At 34.5% G+C, this 20,524-nt stretch overlaps 1 protein-coding gene across 1 annotated transcript in view; it reads left to right on the top strand.

Moving 5' to 3' along the window:
- Positions 1-2,483: 2,483 nt before the first annotated feature.
- Positions 2,484-20,524, top strand: part of LOC104548591 (dachshund homolog 1-like) — a gene marked incomplete at its 3' end in the record, with an annotated part of 108,730 nt that continues 90,689 nt past the window's right edge. Inside the window, exons 1-2 of the mRNA XM_010194656.1 lie at positions 2,484-2,515; positions 3,714-3,829. Coding sequence (XP_010192958.1) covers positions 2,484-2,515; positions 3,714-3,829 — 148 coding nt within the window. The remainder of the gene's footprint in view (positions 2,516-3,713; positions 3,830-20,524) is intronic.

Raw genomic sequence — 20,524 nt, forward strand, 5'->3', positions numbered from 1 at the left:
CTGCAGATTTTGATAGAGCGCTTACACAAGCCTATATAAGGCAGTTGAGTTTGAGGGAGCTAAATGTATTTAAGTGCTTCACTTTAAAAACCGTGTACTAAGTTAGTAATGCGTGCTCCTGTAGGAAGCTTTCATTTTGTTCTTCAACATAAAGATGTCTCACACATGAAAACTTAAATTTTGGAGAGGAAAAGGTCTAACTTATGTATTTATATTTCTAGAAGCAGAAGGAGTGACAGTGTTTCTATTACGTCTCCTCTTTAATGGATAAACAAGGAATTGGTAACTTCCCTTTGACTTCTCTTCAGCTCTTTAAATCAGTTAATCATTGCGGTTTCCTTGAGTCTTTGTTGAAATTGTCTAATTTCTGCTCTCTAATTTAATCTTCAAAGAATGAAACAGTAGAGAGGAAGACCAGCTATGACTTCCAGATGTAGGTCTGTTTCTTCTAGCGTCTTCTTGTGGAGTCCCAAAAGACTCCTTGACTTCTCCGTACTGTGACCCTAGGTATCTGCAAGACTTAAGTTGCCTTTCTGGGCTGTTGGCACTATTTTGGCACTATTTAACTTTGCACTAAAAAATCCAAACTGTAGTCATCTTCAAAGTCAAAATAGGTCAGCTTTCAGTAGTTTATACCTATTGAGATAATAGTATTGAGATAATAATAATATTGAGATAACAGTACCTTAAGGAGTCGAATGTGTCTTCAGAAGAACCAGTGTTGTTCTTCCAATGATTTTATTCAGATAAAAGACAAAATTGCATAATATCTTTTATATAACTGTAAAAGCTTGTATATAAAATCTAAATTTGAGTAAAAAGACTATTATCAGCAGTTTTTAAATTATGATTTTTGTATCTCAATGAAATCAACTAGCAGAATAACATACTTTGCTCTGGCACTTAAATACATCTTTTGCATAACAAATCAGCTTGTACCTATTTAAATTGTATTTTATTTTCCTACTGAAGACAAATCTGCTGATTTTGGTACAAAATAGGGATGCAAGTACTTTGAAGCAGGCTTCTTGTCTTGGAATGAAAGTGAACTTGGCCTGATATAAAAATAAGTAGGTCTTTACTACACACAAGTTTAGGAAAAATACCAACAAAATGATTCATTAAGCTATTTTTATTATTCTGTTTATGATATTTAAACTCATTTGCAATGCTTTTAATGTTTTTTTAAAGAGTTTATAATATAGCTATAAAAATGATAATGAACTGCAAAACAACATGCAAGCTTTCGAATAGAAGTTATTATTTTTTAAAAGTAATTTTTACTTACTGTTTTTCCCCAGCTTTGGTAATGGTTCATACAAAACTTTTGAATTTTCTTATAGTTTGAAAACAGATATTATAAAATGGTAGTGTTTAAAGTTTGGAATTTGGTTAATGAAACAAGTACATAACATAAATAACTAAGACAAATATTGTTACTTAATCATATTTAGTCATCATACATTTATGGCTTTGAGTGTGGCAGCCATTTAATATAGAGTAGCTCAATCTGCTTGACTGTAGAAGGCAACCACAGGAAGAGTTTTGCCTTGGACATTTCGGTATCACTCACCCATAATTTGCTCCTGACCACTGTTTGCAAGTTTGGTCTATGGGCGTCTTCTCTTAGGCTTTGAAGAGGCGTGGTTTTATTCCTCAAGATCAAAGCCAAAAACATTCAGAATTTATCTTGGCTATATTTGCTAGTAAGCATTAATTCATCAAAGAAAAGCTTTGCAGGAGTAAACTTGCTATTTTTTTAATACTTGGAAGTCATTGGTAGGTTGTGCATTATGCCATGGCACCCTGCTTGTGTTCTTTAAGCTGTTGTCAGACCCTTCCGTACTCATATCACAGCAGTGATATGAGAACAGTGCATCATCATAGGTATTTAAATTAAGCCATTAAAGTTTTCTTACATAGTTGCATTTTTTTGGTGGGTGAATATATTAGAAACACTCCATTTAAATCAGATCATTTTTGTCTATAATGTTTTTATCAGTTTTATGTGTATTCATGGTATGTTTATTTTTATTGTAAATCACAAAACAACTTTCAAAGAAAGATGGAAGACATAATTTGGTTCTGTGAGCTGGAATAAGACAATATTCTTTTTCTACAACTGTTTTTCTTGTAGTTGTGAACATATGACAATTTTGTTTGCATTAAAGGAAATAAAAAAATCCCAAACCAATCAAAGAAATTATCAAGCTTATAATTTTAATAATGACCTCAACTCAGGACATTAAGTTGGGAATTAATGATCAGTTAAGGTTAATGACTCAGTGCCTTGAGTCATTAAACTCCAAGAAAATGCCCTGTACTTTGATTGTTTTTGGTTTATTAAGGGTAGGTTGTAGAAGTTGCAAAAAAAAAAGGGTATTTCCAAACACAAGGGGAACAAATATGAACAGAAAGCAGAGGTGTTTTATTGTCTGCCTCCATCTGCAGTTCCAGCATAACTAAAAATGCCATTACCCATGATGAGAGTTATGTTAGCGAGAGGACCTAAGGGGTAAAACCTTTGATAGCCACCTTTCTTTTCTTTCTTGTTTTGAAACAAATGAAGAACCTCAAATGTTTGGCAAAGCATAGGTTAACACTACAGTGTTGGAACTGCACATCACCTTTTTCTGTGAAGTTATTCCACAGTGTCCCCTAAATGAGCAGCTATAGGATATTGCAGTAGTACCATGCTATGATCTCTACATAAGAATGCAAGCTTTTGGATATGCATTGTATGCAGCAGGTACATATTTGCATGTAAGTGGGTAATAAGTATTTTCATTGTAATCAGTATCTAATTTGTATGCTACTTACACAGTCCAGGAGATGGAAAGTTGTGTATGTGAGCATTTAACAGACAAGGAGTGCTTAAACCTGAAGCCCTTTATTTTTCCATACTGGACAGATGTAAGCTGCTATGATGGCAGTTGCTCAACAATATCTTACGAATAATTCTGAGTCCTTTCTGACATAAAGTACTATATTTAAAGTGGGGTGTCTTAGTGAGATTTTAACTTTAAATAGAATAAGGGTTAAATGATAACTTGACTTATCTTTTAAATGACAAAAAATAAAGAAATTGCAAGACCTTTTCACACATTAGATATGTATTGTCATTTATCATCTAGATATCAGGCTAGCAGTGCGAAGTAATAAAACATATCATCGAAAAATGTGCTATAGGTCTGAATCACTCTTTCATTCCACCTCCCAGCTAACTGTAGTATTAAATCAAACAAGCAGAACATTTCCTTAGGCAGCCATTGCCTTTTAATTTCCTGAAGAACCTTAAAATATCATTCATTACAAGTACTACACATATTTGGTTTTTAAAAGTCTCATAAATCAATAGCAGGCTGACTGTAATAATTATTACAAGTTAGTGCATAATTTTCGTGCTGAAGGCTGCATGCAGAACTTTAGCATATGCAAACGAGGCAATTCAAACTGTGTATAGATATTAATATGAAGAAGCAGGTAACGAGGTGCAGGCTATGAATTATGCATCAAGAGCGGCTGATCTTCAATGAGGAAAATGAATTCAGCATGTAATCTAATTAGTGATGGAAGTCTATTACATCTAACTGCAAAAGCAACCGTCCTTGAAACAAATTTATTTACAGTCCATGTTACCACTTGAAACAACTTTGAAATAATGTGTAAGACAACAGCTTAATTGTAAAAATTTTTTTGTTTGTTTGTTTCAGTTCTAGACCTGGAAGGCCCCCCAAGAGGACTCAAAGTGTCACCTCCCCAGAGAATTCTCATATCATGCCCCATTCTGTCCCAGGCCTGATGTCTCCTGGAATCATCCCACCAACAGGTAGGATCGCTCAAAACAACTTCACATGGGCAATCTTTTCAATACTTGGCTTATATCCACTTGTTAATAAATTATCAGTCTAGGAAACCAGCACCCAGATATCATAGTGGAGTTATGTAATGTAATGTTATTGCTACATAAATGTATTGTATGTAATGGAAATTGTGGCAGCTCAGTACTTTAAAATACAAATAACTGAGCAAATATTAATACTTTATATTTTTTCCCTATTCTTTTTCTTTATAAACAAAAAAAATTTGAAGCATGAATTACCTATCATGAGACAATAATCTCCTTATTCATTTTGAATAGATCAGATATCTTCTGATTTTTTTGCTGCTTTGCTTGATTAGATAATGTCATCATGAATATAGTTGCCTGAAGAAACTGAGTTAGTTAAAATAACTCCATGCTGCACGCACGTCTTTCTTAATTTTTCATCCTGAAATTCTATTTTTGATACGTCCCCTGAGGCGTTATACTAATGTAAAGTCCTGTAACAATCTGTTTCTCAAACTACAGTTTTCTTTTGGAAGTTACTATAACATCTCCTAGCAGTGAGTTTCTCTTAGACATAGTTAATTTAAGAAAGGCTGCGCTGCAGGAAGGAGATGAACAGAGCCACCGGAAGATGGAGACACCCAACAGTCAAGCTGTTGATGGTGGTGCCACATCCCCTCTCTTCATGTTACAGAAGAGTTAAATTCTGCCACTTGCTTCAGCATAGCTCACCCTGGCTTCCACTTCTTCCCCAGTTGTTCCTCACTTGTTTACATAGCTCAGTCTCTAGCACTGATTCTCTCCAAGGCAAAGAAAAGATAATCAACCAGACATGCCCAAATAAATAGGGAGATGCCGTGTCTTGGATATCCAATAGATGTCTGAATGTTTGAGTACATGCCCATGATCACATGACTTCACAGAATATTAGGAGTTGGAGGTGACCTTGAAAGATTATCTAGTCCAACCCCCTTGCCAGAGGAGGATCACCTAGTCACATGTCTATTTAAGTCTGAGCAAGATCCATGGCATGGTTTCAGTCATAGCTGACTAACATTCTGCCAAAAAACGTTCAGTTCAGGAAATATCACATGCCAGAAACTGTTGGCATTTTGGATGCTAATGTCTTGTCTGGAGGAGGAAGGAAACTGAAGAGCTTTTAGCTCTTTGGACAAAAGGGAGGCCATGCCTCTTGGCCTTAGGTCTCAAGAACTGTTTTACATAGTGAAGTAGACACAGAGCCAGAAATATTTTATTAGAAATTTACAGTTTTTGAAAAGGCTAAAGATGAATGAAAAGACGTCAGACAACTTAAGGTTGGTAAGAGAATTTTAAAGTAAGCAGAAGGAAGGAGGAATAAGACTGAGAGTATAGGCAAGCATAGGAGGGCATCAGGCAAGTAGGACTCATAATAGCAATCTGGTCAGATATGACTAGCCAAAAAAAAAAGAATTGTGATTAAAATGTCCTACACAATAGGATTTACAGGATAAAAGCAAATAGAGTTGGTGCAGAGTGAATGCAACTTGAGAATGATAGGGTCTATGTGGGGAAAGAAAAAGAGTTTTTATAGGGCAGAAGCATTCATATCTATGAAGGAAAGATCAAAAATTGGAGAAGCAAAGGGAAATTATTTTGGGGGAAGCAAGGCAGGAAAATATCAAAGAGAAATTGCATGTAAAAAGTAGAAAGGAAATGACATGAAAGAAGTCAGAGACAAATAAGCAGGCCAAAAAGAGGGATACAGGATAAAAAAACCTTGTCAACCGTATCGTTTGGGGTTTTGTGTTACAGTTAATATATAAGAGGAGATTGCCTCTTGATAGAATATCTTCTGGGGTTTTTTTGCATTTTTTTTTATTCTAAGAAAGCAGCTTAAAACCACAACTAATGCCTAAAGTATCCGATTCCTCTCTAGTCCTTTAAAGCTGGTCATAACAAGTTAACGATAAAAATATATGGTACTTAACACAGGAATCCAATTTCTTAGAATATCAGCTGACAAAACCAGATGTAGATCTTTTTTAAATGATGATTAAAAAAAAAAGAAGAAAATAATTCAAAATTAAAGAAAATAGGCATATGTAAGATTATCATTCACCGAATCCTTTTAGGATGGTAATGCTTTTGTAAGCAAAAGAAGGAAGGTTTAAATAAATTTGCTGTTAAGTTTGAACTGGTTTCACCTTACATGGCTTACCACAACAGAAGGAGTGAGCATGTTTCTTCTCCCATTGTGGTGGTGTTGAGTCTCATACAGCACAAAAAATGCAAACACTAACACTGTTAGAAGCAAGGTGTAGGGTATAGTGTTCCATGGAGCATGGCTCAGCAAAGGTAAGGAGCATCGTGACAGCAGCGCTACACTGGTCATTCCAGCATTTTACAGACAGGCAAGTATAAAAATAGGTTTAAAATCTGATCTTGTAAGTTCAAATCAATGAACATTTGTGCATCTACATTAATTGAATAAGTACTAAAACTACTGTAAGAGCCCTACCAAGAAAAAACTGCTGTAACTGCGACAGAAGATGTAGGTGCTGTTATGTACTAGCACATTAGTTGACACTGGAAATTCTCGCTGCTTGTGAACGTTTTCCTCCATGTTTTCACTGTACTCATATAACCACAGAATAGTTGAGGCTGGCAGGCACCACTGGAGATCATCTAGTCCAGCCTCCCCTGGTCAGAGTAGAGACACACAGAGCAAGTTATACAGAGCTGTGTCCAGATGGGCTTTGAGTATCTTCAAAGATGGAGAGACCACAATGTCTCTTTGCAACTTTTTCCAGTGTTTGACTACTCTCAAAATCAAATCTTTTTTCTTACTTTACAATGGAATTTCCTATATTTCAATTTGTGTCTGTTGAGCAACACTGAGATGAGCCAGGCTCCATTTTCTTTACCCCCATCAGGTGTTCATACAAATTCATAAGATCCCACTGAGCCTTTTCGAGGTTGAACAGTCCAAACTCTCTCACCTTCTCTTCATATGTCAGGTGTTTCAAACCCTTAATCATCTTTGTGGCCCTAAGATGACTCCTTGTTTGAGAAGTTTATGAAGTTTGAATTTCCTGTTAGGATCCAGCTCTAAGCAGAAAAGAAAAAAGTACCAGATTGTTAAGTGCTTCCATCCTCCCCCACTGCCCCCCACCCTTCTCTCTCTCTTTTCTTGATAATGAATTCTTGTTTTTAAGCTTTCTGATTGGTTTAATAATCTAATGACTAAGTTTCCTTCCTGCCTATGAAAGAGTATAAGTGATCACACAAGCAATTTTGTGCTGTTTTATGTTCTTTAAGTAACAGAGATCTGCAATTATTAGATATATCTAGGATACGCAACACTATGATTTAACATACGATTTTTACTTGAAAATTTTCCTTTTTCTGAAATCTGCTGCATAATATAAAAATATATTTGAAGGTGGAAATCTTGGTTTCTAAAGGGGCTGGTTCTGCGTGCATTGTTTATGTGTGCAAATAATATTGGTACAACACTGTAAGCTGAGCCTTCTCATGACATTTCATGGTTGTGTATTTTTGTAGGAGGCCAAGTTAAAGATCCCTTAAAAATGTAATCCAGTACTGGTCCAATCTAAAAACCCTTGCAGAGGATGTGGCATCGTCACTTGGAATAGATTTGCTTTAGAGAAGTAGTTAGGGACTAAGCTGAGATTTAGGTACTATATTGACAAGGAAAATAATAGAGAAAAGAAAGGAATAGTATTCCATGGTTTTTTTTTTAGGGAGCATATGTTGAAGAAGTAAGGATCACCTCTTGGGTGATATTCTGTCCATTTTTATCACAAGGTTCAGAAATGTTACCCACAATTGCTGATGGAACCACTGCCTTTCATTAGTGTCAACTTACAGAATGTTCTCAACTTTAGTAAGGACTGGTCAGCCGACAAAAAGACAGTCTTACGTTTATTAAAATAAATGTAAGACCTTTGAAGGTGTGACAAAATGAGAAATGTGTAGTAACAGGAAATGAAGAATTTATTGAATTGTCCAGAAAATCAAAATCTGCCTATGTTACAAATAATGTAGTCATAAGAAAGAAGAGTTTGGTGTAGGTTCAGACAGGTCTGCTGACTTTTCAGGCTTCTCTGGATAATGCCTTGAAGCTCTTCCAAGACTAGATGGCTCATCATAATTAACTTTGATCTGCATATCTCTGTGTACTGCAGATCTTTTATTGGCTATGTACTTAGAAGGCTTCAAAACTTGTCTAAAGTTTTAACTGTAGATAATTATAATTAATCAGAAAAGCAGTGCTGTAATTCCCGAGTAGCATGTATGTTATACATTGGGCTCTATATTTTTATGTCTGTAGTTGCTGTATATCATATAAAATGTTATTTCCATAACTTCTCATACAAAATTTGAAAAGACAATTATCTTCACTTTTCAAATGGCTTTTTTTGGTAATTATTCTTAAGTATCTTAGGTTTTGAAACTGCTTTATAGAAGTCCTGACTTAATTCTTGCTCAGCTTGGCCTACTGAGTCTGTAATCTACAAGTGTTGAAATGGGTAACTACGAAACTCTTGTACCTATTTCAGGAACTGCGTCTTTCTCTCAAAGATAAAATGTGAATATAATAATATTTCCTGTTGGAAATCACTACTATAAGGCATGATGAGAATATTATTTCATATATCTGTATGTATATCCATATAATTATATATGTACATATAGATATATATTTGTGAATTTAAAAAAGCAATTTCAAAGCCCTTTTTTATTTATTACATTAATTTTACATTAAATTTAGCTCAGTGATTATTGTTGCTTTAATTATTATTTTGAACAGATTTTCTTTACTATGGGTACTTCTGTCCACCTATTCCACATCTGATACCTGGCTCTTCTTTTCCAGTCTAAAGATATTAAGCTTCCTCTGAAATGTTTCGTGTGTATGAATTATAACTACTTTCCTGTATTAAACTCCTGTTCTGTGTTTTCTTAAGTGGTAATCTGAAGATGTAATTTCTAATCTCATCCTTATTTTCTCTTTTGCTGTGTGCCTGAATCAATAAAAGTATATTCCAGCTTCCCTCCTGTACAAAACTCTCTGAGCCATGAAGCATTTTTGTGGGGGGTTAGAGTAAGGAGAAAGTTGTAAGGTTTTGTATAGATTATTTCAGCTTGGAGGACAAATGGAGTTCACAGATACAGCTGTTGATAAAGTGCAGCAACGTTCCTGCTAAAGTAGGAGATGGAATTATTTGGTATTTAAAGACAGATTAATCACATAATTAAATAATTTCATTTTCTCTTGCTCACAGTTACTGATGTTGTATTAGGCAGAACTGAAAGAATGTTTAAAATGTAATTATAATTGTTATAACATCCACATCATATTGGATATTGCTGAGAAACAGAATCTTTAGTTGGAAGTGTTTTCTCCTGGTAGACTTAGTCCTGTAAGTTCTTAAGAATGTATTTAACTTGTCAAAGTGAATAGAGTTCATTTCTGTGAGTATTGCAGGGGCTAGAAATTAAAAATTTGAGCTACATACTTAATAATTTTGAGAAGCAAACCTATTATTTGATTATTTATTTTATGTAGTATATACATTTTGTGATCCTGTGTTGGTTAAAAAGATACATATTGATAAAATTGAGTGGTTATTACTTCTATTTAGATGCATTCCATATTAACACAGTGCTTTGGTTATTAGTGATTATTTTTTAATGCTAGCATTGCTTTTGATTGGTGTTATAGGATGATACACTGTTTATCTGTTGGGACTGAACTAACTTACTGTAAAAATAAGCAGCAATATCCTGCTTTTAGAGTGATAAACTGTAACCTAATTCAAGAAACTGAGTCACATTACACAAATATTATTGCACTTCATTAAGAAAGTAGTCATAATTAATGTGAAAGTTTCTGTCATGTTCACTAGTTGATGTATCAATGGGAAGATATACAGACTCAACTCTGTAAATACATTACTTCATAGTTATTAAAATCATAATTAAGGTGTAATTCAAGACACCTGTCCTCTTCTAAACACACTTATAATTTTGCCATATCATTATCCTTTTGAATGACCAGATATCTTCTACTTTAGCGCAAGAGGATTTATCACTGAAAACCAGTTCTGGAAGCTGACTATTTTATGTTTGAATGAGTCCCTTACATTTACTAGTTAGTAATTAAGTTGATTTTCTATGTAGCCACAAATTTTAGAAAAAATCTGCAAATCACAGAATTGTTTCAGCGACTATTAGGTTAAGAATACAGTGGGAACTGGAGTGTTCAGCTGTATAGTCTCAGGCATATGCAAATTCATTCTTTTCTGACTTTTGATATTTTACTCCTCAACTTTTAATTTTAAATGCTGTGTTAAAATTAATTTTATTATAGTCCTTGAGCAGAAAAGACTGTCATATAAGAATTTATTTTGGGGTCCCAGTAATCAAAAGATCAGACTCCTGTGAACATTCAGTGATTTCAGTAGCTCTTTGTTAGAAAATAGGATGTGACTACATGGTTTATTTCAGGCAAATGTACTGGAAGATCTCCAAGCAGGCAGATTATAAACTGTCTCTGAATCTGAAGCCATTTAACCACATTTACTCCTGACAACTATTTTCTTTCTAGCCATTTCTGAACATGAGAATACTTGAGTATCTTTGCGTACAACAAACAAGTAGACATAGATTTTTTGGACATAAAATAATTTTAAAACCAAGAATTACTTACAGAAATTGAGCCTTTTTATTAAGAAGTTTTAATCAGCAAGAACTTCTAGATCTTGCAGTATTATACTGTACAGCACTACATATATTAAAATCCTGCAGTATACAGTTGGAGAACTGTAAGTCAGAGTCAAACCTCATGCAGGTTCACCCCACTGCTTGTTGAGAGGAGTCCCTGCATTGAACTGTTTCCAGAAATTCTCCCAGCTTTTTCGATATAAAGGGAACAAGTTGGTTCACTTCAAAAGACACTCTGGGATGAAATACTTAAGCAGTGTGGATAGTCATGTACCTTGACATGCTCAGGGTACTCAAGAAGAAACCGAGGACTGAAGTTACTTTACAGCATAGTTATAAGCTGGTGAATCATCTCTTCTACTCACATCATGTGACAACTCGTTTAGTATAAGGTTGTGATATGCACAGATTTATTACCTTTTGGTGGAAGATATGAGATAAGAAATTTTTGTTTCTTCTGGATCACAGAATAATTTTGCTTTCTGAAGGCTAAGGGTGTAATGTTACTGATTTGTGAATTTCCCCATAAGTATGATATTTCTGTGCCATTTATGTAGGATCCCAGTTGAAGGACCACATTCTGTGAAGACAAACTATGAAAAAGATATTATTAAAGCAAGTATCTCATGACATATGGTAGTTATCAGATATATATAGATTTGCTAAGTCAGGGTTGATTTAACATGATCAGCACAAAAATATGTCTCTGACTTTAGAAGTGACTCTCACCCAAATTCCAGTTTCTCATTGCAGATCATAAAAGTATATTAAACATCTTGGGGAAAAAAACCCACATTTCAAAAGAAGGCATTGTATCATCAGGGTTTCCTGTAAAATGAATAACATGCAAAACAAAACAAAACAAAAAATAACACCAAACCCTTGATACAAAAGAAAGCAATTAAAAACTTATTCTTAAAGGCAGGTACGTGGCAAAGTTATCTAGGACTAAATTTGGACCTGATAATGGAAGTGCTTACTAGTTATAACTGTAGCTTTCTGAATTCTAGCGTACTGTTATTTGTAATTGAAATGAAAAGTTATTGAAAAGATGCATATTGCAAAGCACACTGATCATTTCATAAAACAAAATTATTCAAAGTGGAAGCTTATAAATTGTGGGAAATACTGAGATTGTCTTGTAGCTCAGATTTCAGGCAGAGTCTTTCAATATAAAAACATCACGATAATCATGCAACTGTGTTTCCAGTTTTTCCTATAATAAACTTGATATTTTTCCAACCAAACTCTTGCTTTTTGATTAGAATATTTAACCAAAATAATTCAATACCCAATCATTCAATTTCTAATTAGTTCAAAACTAAACTTCTGCAGAGCAAAGTGTGCATTGCCATTTTAAAAATAAAATGTGAAGTGTTTTTTATTAAACACTGCTTCTAGTAATGAACCTGAGCTCTTGAATTTGGAATAATATCTCTGTCTTACAAACATGATGGTCTCTTATCTGAATGATGTTGATTGCTATAGCAATATAGTAAAATGGTACTTGTTAGAATAAGCGCAGCAAGATCTAGTACAAAGATCAGTTTCATCAGGTTCCTAACTATGGTTCTGCATCATCATGACAACATGATGTTCTTGAGTGCTGTCAAGGAGCCTCTCCCCTTTCCTGTAGAATTAGACTACTTATATCCCTACATGACATGATCAATGAAGGGTGAATAATTTTTTTTTCTCTTCATTTTATGTTTGACCTTTTACCAGTGCTATATACTGCTTTCAAGAAAAGATTATTTCAGATTTCTGTATTTCAAAGTTATGGTTTCACTATCATGTATTTGGGGATTCTCTAAATTACAGGAAGAAACCACAGCTTAATATATTTAACATGTTCAGGGTTTTTTGGGGGAGAAGTGGTGTCAAATATAATTTTATACTATGGTTGTCTTCTGGTTAAGAACAAGGTGTGCTATGAAGTTTTCCAGATGTCATGCAAAGACTTAAATAGAAGGAGAATATCCAGAAAAGATATAGGTAGCATAGGTATTTTTATTACAAGATATAGGAGGTAGGTGAACTTAAGAATTTACTCAAGTAAATTATATCTTCAGGAAAAGAATGCAAGCATCATTATATCTGGGCAGCTTTAGAAGAGTACAACTCAAGGGAAAAAGAAAGAAAGAAAACCAAGTAATAATATCAATTGATTTTATTAATATTTGTTTTAAGTCATCTGTGTTCGATAACAGCGTGGAAGAGTCAAGCACCTAATGATCACATCGTATTTAGCCTTTCAGGCAAGAAACTCATTGAACAGAAAATGGACTTAGTTTTCCAAGGAGAACCAGTAACTTTGAGTTGTCCTCGTGACTTACAGCTCTAATAACATTGCCTGCATGAATTTTATAAGACATGATAGCATACTATCAGAAATATAAAGAATCCACTATCAGTTGTTCACAGTGCACTGTATTGTTGTTACTAACGTTGTCCTGTGCAATATATTAGAGCTATCATAAAGCAGTCTTAACTGGGAGAAGGTTTTTGAAGAGGAAGGTTGTTCTGGTTCAAGTCCAGGATTCCAAGGCCAGATCGTTGTTCAAGCTGGATTTCAGATCATCTGCAAGTTGCTTAACGCTTTTCTTCTTGTTAGGAAATCAGAGAGTGTTTATGTCAGAATTGTATTGTGATGGGAAGTTAGGCAAGTAGAAAGATGTGCTGATGACCTGTATTGCAAATAAAAAATGATCTGTCAGTTATTGCTCATGGTACTGCCACCGAGAGCTTGTGGTTTATAAAAACTCAAGCTGTTAGACTGAGTTCTCATGCATTCAAACTGCCAAATTTGAAAATCTCATGTTTCTTTCTTCAGGTGAGAAGACTTCTTTTATTCCTGCAAGATGCAGAAATAGGTATCTCTGTTGGTTGGTTGCTGTGTGCCTGAGGCAGCAGTTGGAAAAGGAGAGTGGAATGGAGAGGGATGGGAAGGGGGATTAAAAAATTGTGCATGTGATGGAGCGAAAAAGAGAAAGGGGAAGGGAAGAGAGAGAGTTCTTTATGAGTTGGTGTAACCAACTTATTTAACGTAATACAAGTTCGTTTATTTGCTGTTGTCCATTAATTAGTGACTATTGAGAGGTTACAAAGCAATGTTGTCACAGTATTTGTATCATTGCTTTCAGGGGTTGTCCCCTTTCAACAGCACATATACAGGAGGCTTTGTTTTGTCTTTCTGAAACGTTTTTTAGTTATGAATGTTTTACAAGTATCTCTTAAATCGTCTCTTTTCAATCCAGTCTTAATTGCAGTGAGATCCTGTGCTGAAGCTGTTAGCAAAGAATAAACTGTTACTGCTACTAGTATTAGAGATGTGACTACTATGGACATTTAGAACCAAATGTTAGATTGGGGAGAATGTTTCTGTTACTACATTGCTTTGATGAGGTAAACAATTAATGATGTATTAGTTTCCGACTATGAAAACAGTAGGATGAAAGGACTGAGTAAGCTGGGGAAAGGAAAAAAAGCTACACGTAGTCAAGACAAAATTAATAATGTCTTGGAGTCATTTTAACTCATCAAAAGCCATAGCAATGGCAGATAGACAGACAGTGTACTGACAAGTTTTACTGAAAAGTAAGATTTTGTCAACATTACCTTTTTGTTGGATGGTGGTGAGATTTATGTTGACATAGGGGAAGTAGAACAAGTTGCAGGTAGTGTTTTAAATGGGCAGATGCATCTACTAAATTTCCTTCCTTTTCTCGATATTCATTTCTCTATATTCTTTCTCAGGCACTGAGACCACACATACGTCTTGAACAATGCAGTTGCTCTTATTGAGAGGAAATTTAATAGAACAGCACTGCTTTCTGCAGGCTGCTTTTTTACAGAACATTTCTGGCACTTACAGCAGAAATAGAGAATTCGAAACATGAGGTGGTGTCAACTATGTATTCAAATAACCTCCATTTACGGTAATGTCAGATTACTGGATCTTCCTTGCTAGGAACTTTGATAATCTAGGGTAGGTTCTTAAATTACATCACTACTAAAAACAGTGATGTCACTTTTATGTTTTCTTTTGACAGTAAACTAATTCCTTAATTCATATGCTATGTTGCTTCAATCCAATATATGGAGACCTAGATATAATTACTGTATTATAATACTGACTCTGTCATGTCACTTAAGCTTGGACTTTAGATGCTATGAAAAGCTGCTTAACATGGTCCAAACAATGAGAGGTTTTCCATGTACCCTTGCTTAATAAATGTATGTGAATATAGGAATAGAAGGACGATGTTACTTGGGCAAGTTAATAACCAGGTAACTTACTGCATCACAACAGTACATTCTTTTTGCAAGTACCAGATTATCAATAATAAGAAAAAAAAAAGTTTTCAGCATCCCATCAGTATTCAGTGCAAGTATTTGAGAAGAGAAAGGTGATTTCTTGTGAATCAGTACATTTGTTTTGAGAAATATCACAAAAGATTCTAGCAGATTAATATTTCACTTAAATGGAAGAAAACAGTGGCTCCTTTGGTCTCAGTCACTGTGTGTCAAAACATTTTTTAAAGTAATTTTTTTCCTCTATTGAAAGCTCAAATTATATTCGGCCTTTGAAGTCTCACATACACAGATGCTGAACACACTGAGGACAACATGCTCCTAGAGGTGAATATCAAAAAATAGAGCACTTTTTTGCCTCTAAAGTATATAACGATGTGAGCTTCATGTTTATGGAATATGGAATAACTCATGAAATAGGATTTAGTGATTTTTTAAAAAAAATCTAGCCGTTGGAACATGTTTCTCTAAAGTGTAAATGACTTAGGTTTCTCTTTAAATTAATTTCTGTTATCACCTGGGTATAATTTTATATGGAAAGACTGTTCTGAGTAGGTGACATACATGTGAAATCAAACCAAATAAGTATTATTGTGGTAGATAACTCTTAAGTTAAAAGCAGGAAAACCCAAATGCTCATGCCCCAGGAAAGTCTGGGCAAGACATACTGCTATTTAGGCTACTAATCCTGTAAAGAATATGACTTTTGTGGCTGCATCTGTACCTATAAATAAAACAGTTCAGAGCTGTTCTTTGACTTGTAAGGCAGGCCTGCATCACGGGGCGTACAACTGCAGGTATAAGCTCTTATTTCTTATTACAGTCCTTCCCAACCTAAAAAAAAGATTGGTCAGTATCTTCTCCTGAGGTAGAGTTCTTGGCCAGTTCTGATTCTAGTACTGACAGTGGCCGATTACAGAACAGGCTCTGTAGCTTTACTACAAAATTACTACTGCGATGAATATTTCACTTTTTGAGTTTCTAGTAGAGTTAAAGAAACTTAAGGCAAAGTTTTAGTGGAAGTTTTATCTTTTATTAGACCGAGTGCCAAAAATTTAGAAGCTTTTGGAACACAAGCACTTACTCATGTCTGCTGAATGAAGTTAATCACTACTAAGATCTAAAAGCATCTGAAAGCAATTAAAAACGCTTATATGGATATGCTGTTTTAAGTATAGCAACTTGGTTTCTCCACCTTCTGCTCCATAGCTGGATACCATTTGTCCAGTGAGTCTTAAAGATGATGACTTTTTTTTCATTAAAATTTCTTGAAGTATACCTTTTTTTTATTCTTTAATTGCTTTCTTCTTTACTCCAGGAGAAAGCTTTTCATCTTTTGAATGTTTTTTTGATCTGCATATACCCTTCCTCTTTTTAGTCCTGTTCCAGAGGCCCCAAGTTAAGTTTCTGATGATGAAGAAGGAAAAAACCCTATACATTTCCCTATGTGTACAGTGCATTTATCTCTATGCACAAAAAGAAGCACTCAGTCCAAACATGGGATAATTATCATATCTACATCCAATCAGAAATTCAAGTAATTATTAACTGATTTTGCACTTGGAAACAAATCTTTTCAATTAATCTTTTTTTTTTTTTTTCGGGGAGGGGAGCGGGGAATTTAAGGTCACTATGGGATCAACAGTTATACCAACATGCCCTGTAACTGCTACTATCTGAGTCTTTAAGTTATAGATAATCATTCATATTGATTTATTTTCTACCAGACTTCTGTCTGCATAGTTTTCTCAAGAAAAATATTTGCTTTTAAATTACTTTATAGTTGTTGGTTGCTGTCTTTATGATGTTGGTAGAGTTCGGATTATTAATATTATAGTGTTTTATAATGTGTTTTAGTGGTGGTTTGTTTTATTTAATTTACTTATTTATTTTAATCTCCACTTTTATTACCAGAAGTTGATTTACTGCTATCAGTCAAAGTGTTAAGCTTGACATTGACATGCTGTATCATCTCAAAATATCTTGATTTCCAAGTCACATGCTATGAGCAAATATTTACTCCTATGTGAGCAAGTATTTTAGAATTTTCTACAGGTGGTTTAGGATCTCATCTTTGGTTGTGACTTCTTCTTTTCAACTACTTCTTCCTCTCCACTGAAAACTGATAGAACTGACTAGAATATGTAATTCTTTATCCATCCTAATTTGAGACGTTTTACTTAATGAGCACTAGAAATTTCACTGGTTCCAGATTTACACAGAATTAAACTTGGCATGAATTTCAAACTATATAAACTCTGCTTTCTAAACTCACAGAACTGTGGTAGGAGTGAGTTTTTTAATTTATCTTCCTTTTTTCCACTCCTTTCTCAAATCTACTTTGGCTTTATTTAATATTCAGGACAAGGGGAAATGGGAGCAAGCTGGAGCATAGGAGGTTCAATCTGAACATGAGGAAAAACTTTTTTACTGTAAGGGTGACAGAGCACTGGAACAGGGTGCCCAGAGAGGTTGTGGAGTCTCCTTCTCTGGAGACATTCAAAACCCGCCTGGACGCGTTCCTGTGTGACCTGGTATGGGTGATCCTGCTCTGGCAGGGGGGTTGGACTGGGTGATCTTCAGAGGTCCCTTCCAACTCCTAATATTCTGTGATTCTGTGATTCAGTTTTATTTTATTCTATCTTTAAAAATGAAAAGAAATATTTTTGGAACAGGTAACAATAAATGAAGAATAGTAATAACTGCTAACAAGATTTTCCCTGGGATGCTTTCCCTTACCATTCCCTCCAAAGATTTAGTTCCCTAGTCCTGTCTAGCTGACCAGGCGAGATTTTTATAGAACTTTATTTGGCCAGTGGAATGGTACTTTTAGAAGTTAAAAAGAGTACCAGGATTTTGTATTAGAAATAATGATGTACCTTTTCAGAATCTATTTTTATTTTTCAGACTGTAGTTTTTGTTGAGTAATCAAGTAAGTTAATAGATTCAGTAGGTATCCCAAATACAAAGTAAGGCATAAGCAAAACAGAAAGATATTTAATGTAGCCCTTATATAGGTTGTGATCAAGTTGGGTGAAGGTTAGTGCCAATGGATTTAACTTAATTTCTATTCTACATCTTAGACTGTATTAATACAGAATTAACCACAGAAACTGTATTTGGTCTACCCTTGAAAAATCCTTTGTGTTAAAAATTTGTGAAAAGTGTTTAGGTTTGTGTTTTGTTTTGGTTTTTGCTGTATAATTTAGAACTGTTTTTATAACCTCTGAGATAACACTCTCTTTTGGAGTTGTACTTGAATCTGCTTTGTTGATTGTTTTAGAATTATTCATTATTTAATTGTATTTATTCACTTAATAGAGATCCATCTGTGGCCTGCTCCCAGTAGAAGGCTCCTCATTTCATCCTCAGTCACTAAATGCTAACATCTCACACATTGCTTAGCTCCATCTCACTTTTTGTATAGTAGTGTTCCTATGGTTACTTAAAGGGATTCTTTCTACCAGAGTTTACAGTATGATTGTTTTGCTTTTTATTTCCTGCTTTGGTATGGTTTCTGCTGCCCTGACTTTATCACTGTATTCAAAAATGACTTTATCTTACATGATATGCTGTCTTATAGTTCTCAGCATCTTTTCCAGAGATGTAAAAGATTTTGAAGTTGATTTTATCCTAATCAACATTTGTTATTGGAGGGAGATAGTTTTGATATTATGGTGTGTGGTATGGTGCTTTCTCATTTCTTGGAATAGTTTTGACTAGACCACTAAATTTTGTCCAGTTCTCTGTCTTTTAAGTAGAGTATATGTATGAACTTCCCTTCTTTCAAAACTGAGTGAATTTGAGATTCCTCTGAATTCTTTCCCCTATAAATTCCATTCTGCTTTACATTGTGGTGTTTTCATCAGATGTGGGCACACAAATCCAAATGAAAGAAAAGGTGCTCAGTTTAATTTCACATACTGGTTTTGCTTTTAAGACTATAGTGTGCATAAAATGAATAGAATAGACTAGACTAGACTAGACTAGAATAGAATATAATAGAATAGAATAATTTCAGTTCAGCTGCCTGACCACTTCAGGTCTGACCAAAAATTAAAGCATGTTATGTAACTGCATTTTGGCAAGATTAGTAGTTTCACTGTAGACACCTTAATGCTGTTGCTTCAAGCTTGACAAATTTATTATTTCCCCTCTTCATAACATGTTAACCAATCATGGATCCTTTAGCTCACCAGCCTGGCTAATCAAGTAAAACTAGGAGAAATTACTTTAGGTAATGTTCTTTTAAAGAAAAAAATGAAAAACTCAATAAACACTGATAGATAAATAAGTTGCAAATGAAAAGGATTTTCCAGTACTAACATTGTTCATTATTTCTCCTAACTGCATATCATGTTCGTTTTGCCAAAGCAGCAAAATTTTTATCCAAAGAAATATGCACTTGAATTCTTAGCCCTGTTTTTCTCCGACTTCCTAGCTGCTTCTTGGAAATTTTTCAGACAATGTAATGATTTTGAATTGCATTATTTTTCTTTCATAAACTGCATACATTTTCTAGAAGAAACCACCACCTGAGAAAATGGCTACTTTATGAGAAATCTTTAGCTTTGTATAACTGCTACCAGAAAAAAGAACATTTCAAGGCTATTTTGACAAATATATCGTCTCATGCTGTCTCTGCATGAGATGTTTATGAAAACAAATTGTTGCAAAAAATGCTTGCTAAATGAAGAGTCATGAATTTATCACAGCATGAAAATATTATTTGCGGTGTACAGGGTCAAAAAGGACTGTACACAGAGCTTATCCCATTAAACATAATCTATAAACAGAATTCTTACAGTTCTTTTGAAACTGCAATGATGATGAAAAGTTTCCAAATTTTTCATTTTTTAATAACTTCTCTTTTCTTCTTAATTGAAGTTTCTCATTAGGTTTATAGAGCTGGATCCGCAATTCTCACCAGCATGCACAATGGGCTTCTCTTTGATGCCCTCTCTCTTCATGTTTGCCTATTACCATCTACTGAGTTAGTTAGTATTTCTTGTGAAATATGGCATGTAAGAACACTATGTAGAGAGAGAGAGTGTGCTACTGAGAACAGAGTTTTCTGGGCACAGGTGTTAAAAAATTTCAGCCTGTCCTGAAAGCCAGAAGAAGAGAGAAATCTGGTAGATATTCGTAAGTTCTTTTCAGAGTTAGTAATTATTTCAGATACTTCTCCGTCTTTTGTCTGCCATTGCCTTCAAGAAGGTGGAATTAAGAACATATTTACAATACAAAAGAGATCCCTCATTGTCAGCCTGGGTGCATCACTATTATGACATGACAAAAGAGCTTCCATTCCTGAGTTAGTACCTCTGTGTGGTGCATATACCATGTGAACATGCTAATTCAGATATCTCAATACTATGCTCCACTAAATGAAATAAATAAGCCCATAATTATCACTGAGTATCATCCCTTTAGGTTTATTCAAGTGAACAGAACTACATTTTTTCTAGGCATGTTTGAGATTCTCTGCATGCTCTGATGAATTTGTATTTTTCAAGTTTTTCTATACAGCAATAAAAAGCACAAACAGCGATATGATAGATTCTGTGCTATATGAAAGTGCCTCAAATACTTGCTAATGACCTACTCTACTTTTGGGACCAACCACTGAACGTCTTGTTCAGTAGCGTT

Source organism: Mesitornis unicolor, unplaced genomic scaffold, assembly GCF_000695765.1.
Source record: "Mesitornis unicolor isolate BGI_N332 unplaced genomic scaffold, ASM69576v1 scaffold491, whole genome shotgun sequence".
Taxonomy (NCBI): Eukaryota; Metazoa; Chordata; class Aves; order Mesitornithiformes; family Mesitornithidae; genus Mesitornis; species Mesitornis unicolor.